The 3810-nt window shown below is 43.8% G+C and overlaps 2 protein-coding genes across 2 annotated transcripts in view; one reads left to right on the forward strand and one right to left on the reverse strand.

The window, feature by feature from the left end:
• The window catches only part of LOC115296196 (histone H3.1), a 16333-nt gene that overhangs the window by 12153 nt on the left and 370 nt on the right, over nucleotides 1-3810 (reverse strand). The gene's annotated exons all lie outside the window — the stretch shown is intronic.
• Nucleotides 3595-3808, forward strand: LOC115296342 (histone H4-like; the record flags this gene model as incomplete). Its single annotated transcript, XM_029944830.1, has 1 exon — nucleotides 3595-3808. A coding segment is annotated over exon 1 (213 nt), but the record flags the coding sequence as incomplete, so codon positions are not given.

Consider the following 3810-nt stretch of genomic DNA (forward strand, 5'->3'; position numbering starts at 1 on the left):
TAGTTGGTACCTAACCTTCTAATTTCTGTATAAGTCTAATTACGTGAAATAGAAGTGGGGGTTTTGATTTTTTACTGTGCTTTTCTGTTTGGAGTATCATTGTAACTACTGTATTGTAAATGACGGAAAATAATTGCATATGTTAAAAAAATAAATTGTATAAAAAAAATAAAATGCAAAAAAAAAAATGTTGGCCTGCATTCAGATCCCAATTTTACCACTTACCTTGTCCTCTGACACAAATTTCATCAGAAAAATCGAGGATAACACTACCCTCCCTCTGGGATAACACAAGTTGATTTTGGACACGTGGCATGGTAGAAATGCTTTTAATTTTCCTAAGCTTTGTATGATTTCCCCTTATGCTCTACCATTTTTTAAAATTGAAATAAAAACGCAAATTTTACCTTCTAAATGTCTTTTTCATTTGGTATTACTTTATTGAAGTAGATTCGGCTCAGTTTGGAAATAAAACTTCAGCAGGTAATTTAAAATCAAAGAATGGAAGAAATTCAGTCGTAAATATGGTAAATATTTTGTAAACTCTACATTTTCTCAAAATCCTGGAATGTAAGTAAATGCAAGTAAACCACACAATTCAAGGTGAATCTTGTTTTTTGTTGAAGGTTGTCCACATGATTTAGCTCGGTGCATCAGCCCACAGCTCCGGTGTAGGCCAAAGGTGCTGAGTGTAAGAGCTAAGGCGTGGGGGAAAAACTTTACTGAATGTATTGCAAGGGGGGCTGTGCCAGCATTTTACTATCATTGCTTGAAGCATTTATTGCCTTCTATTAAGGTCAAGTTGGAGGGGGGGAAAAGCGTGTTTATCACACAGATCGCATTTTTTAGATGGCTGTTGCACGGTCCTCCGAGAAACAGGGTTTTTCTTTCCCAGACACCCTGGTGATGTTACACCACAGGCTGAAATTTACAGCTACTACTGTTGGTACTAGAATCACTTCTGTTTTGTTACAGACTTTGAGAAAAGAGGAGGGGGTCAAGGTCAAGGTGTATTTTTCAGACCTAAACATTTAGTAGTGGCCCTTCCAGTCATCCCAGTAGGAGTGTCTCAATAATCAGTGGGTGTCTGAGATTTAACACAACAGTGGGGAGTCAGTTTAGAAATTTGAACTGTAGTCCCGACTTGGCTGCGAAGAGCTAGGAAGCTGCCTTGTCAATGCACCTTTGGCAAGGGCACCTGGGGATATTTTCAGGCACCCATATGTAACATACCATGTATGAAAAACAAAACAGTCTGTCAATTACTAGCTGAATGGATAAAGATGATGCCTTATAGGGGCGCCTGGGGGGCTCAGTCAGTTAAGCGTCGGGCTTCGGCTCAGGTCATGATCTCAAGGTTTGTGGGTTTGAGCCTCCATCGAGCTCTGTGCTGACAGCTCGGAGCCTGGAGCCTGCTTCCGATTCTGTGTCTTCCTCCCTTGCTCTGCCCCTCCCCCGCTCATGCTCTGCTTCGGTCCCAGTAACAAATAAACATAAAACATTTTTAAAAAAAGGATGATATCTTATATAGAGCTTGACAATACAGGTTTGAAATGTATGTGTTCAATTATTCGCAGATTTTTTCAATAAATACAATAGTACTGTAAATGTTTTTCTCTTATGTTTTCTTAATAACATTTTCTTTTCTCTGATTTTCTTTACAATAAGAATACAATATATAACACATACACAAAATACATATTACTAGACTATGATCGGTAAGGCTTCTAATCAACAGTACAGAGTTGGTAGTTTTTTGGAGGGGGTGGTCAAAAGTTATATCCAGATTTTCAACTGTGCAAGAATCAGTTTTTCTAACCCCTGCATTGTTCCAAAGTCAACCATATATAAAATGGGATATTAGTAGTAAAAAGAGAAATGAAATCTTGCTATTCCCAAAAGGGATAGACTTAGAGGGTATTAGGCTAAATGAAGTAAGTCAGAAGGAGAAAAGACAATACCATAGTTTTCACATATGTGTGGAGTCTAAACAACCACCACCACCACCACCAGAGATAAATACAGAGAACAGATAGGTAGTTGGGGTTGAGGGGTAAGAGGCAAAGAAGGTAAGGTGATGAAGAAGTAAAAACATCCAGGCATACAGTAAATAAGTCACAGGGACGGAAAGTGCAGCATAGGGAGTATGAGCATATTGGAACAGCTTTGTAGGGGGGCAGTAGTTTCCACTTGGGATGAGTATTTCATAACGCATGTAATTGTCAACTCACCATGTTGTACACGAGGATCCTATTGTATGTCGCCATACTTCAACTGAAAAGAAAACAAGACCAGAAAATCCAGAACCCATCAATGTCTTGTACTTTATTAAACGATGATGTGATTTAAAAAGAAAAACCCCTTCGCTATTATATACGTATGTGTGTTGCCTGTCATTGTGTGGCGACTGAAAGCCTGCCACCGAAGGCTCAGGGCGGCGGCCTATCTCCGGGCAGCTTCTCTAAGCAACAATGCCAACTAAGCACCAGGCATACTTATGCAGCACGTCTTTGTGCCAATCTCTGTTCTAGCTTTTTGCTTACATTTTGCGTACTTTCAATCTTGACAAAAGTCCCCTGAGTACTATATCACTCCACTTTAATAGATAAAGAAAGAGCAACTTTACAAGGTCACACAGCTGTCAGAGAAAAAATAACTTTCCCCTAAGCTTCCGAGTTTTTAGCTGAGACCCCTGTCAGAAAAGGCAGATCAACGAGAGAACACAGAGGCTACTGACACGTATACCTCCTGTACACACGGGAGAGAGAGACTGAAAAACCGAGGGAAACTCCCTGGCGAGGCCCACGCCACCACCTGCATACCATCTTCCACTAAGACAAGAGCTGTCGGTGTGGGAGGCTGGGGGGTGGGCGCTGCCCAGGGAGCCAGTTAAGGGCTCCCAGGAAAAGGATGGGAAATAAGACAAGGTTGTTGTGCAGAATGAAGTCCGGCTTTCTCCAACGACAGGTCCTGTGCTGATTCAACCGTCCTTCTCTTTCTGGCACAGAGAGGGAGACTCCGTGAGATCTTTTTAAATGTAAAACGCCCCTTAGGAAAGAGTTCTACTCTGCTTTTGGAGATTCTCCTGCGTCTGGTGTTTCTTAACGCTAATCTGCTAAAACACAGCCCTTGTGTCAGAGGCCTATTTGAGGGCGGCATATTCTGTACCCTTCATGGGAACGTGGCATATTTGGGGAAGGTGTGTCCTGAACTGGTCCACTCCTGTTTTGGGGTGACATCTTAGGGTCCCCTTCCCAGCTATCAATACCCCCGTCTGAATGAGAAAGCACAGTACTTGGTTATACAAAATAAGCCCCTGTGAACATTCTCATGAGAAAGCATAATTTCAGATACAAGTATCAACAGCCTCAGGAAAATCTAGAGCTTAAAAGTGAAACTCCTTATTCCGTTCCTTCCCCCGAATGTAATTGGCTCTCAGTCCAGAGAGGGGCGGAGCCCGAGGATGAGGCCGCGGGGCCTCGGTTCCTGCCCGCGCTTTCGGTTCTCAACCAGGTCCGACGACTGCTTATAATTACTCTGGTCGGCTGCCCAGTGTTATCGCTGTGATCTGCTTATACAGCGCACATAAGTAGCTATGTCTGGCCGCGGTAAAGGCGGGAAGGGCCTGGGCAAGGGCGGCGCCAAGCGCCACCGCAAGGTGCTGCGCGACAACATCCAGGGCATCACCAAGCCCGCCATCCGGCGGCTGGCCCGGCGCGGCGGCGTCAAGCGCATCTCCGGCCTCATCTACGAGGAGACCCGCGGGGTGCTCAAGGTGTTCCTGGAGAACGTGATCCGGGACGCCGTCAC

The sequence above is a fragment of the Suricata suricatta genome, chromosome 7, assembly GCF_006229205.1.
Source record: "Suricata suricatta isolate VVHF042 chromosome 7, meerkat_22Aug2017_6uvM2_HiC, whole genome shotgun sequence".
Taxonomy (NCBI): Eukaryota; Metazoa; Chordata; class Mammalia; order Carnivora; family Herpestidae; genus Suricata; species Suricata suricatta.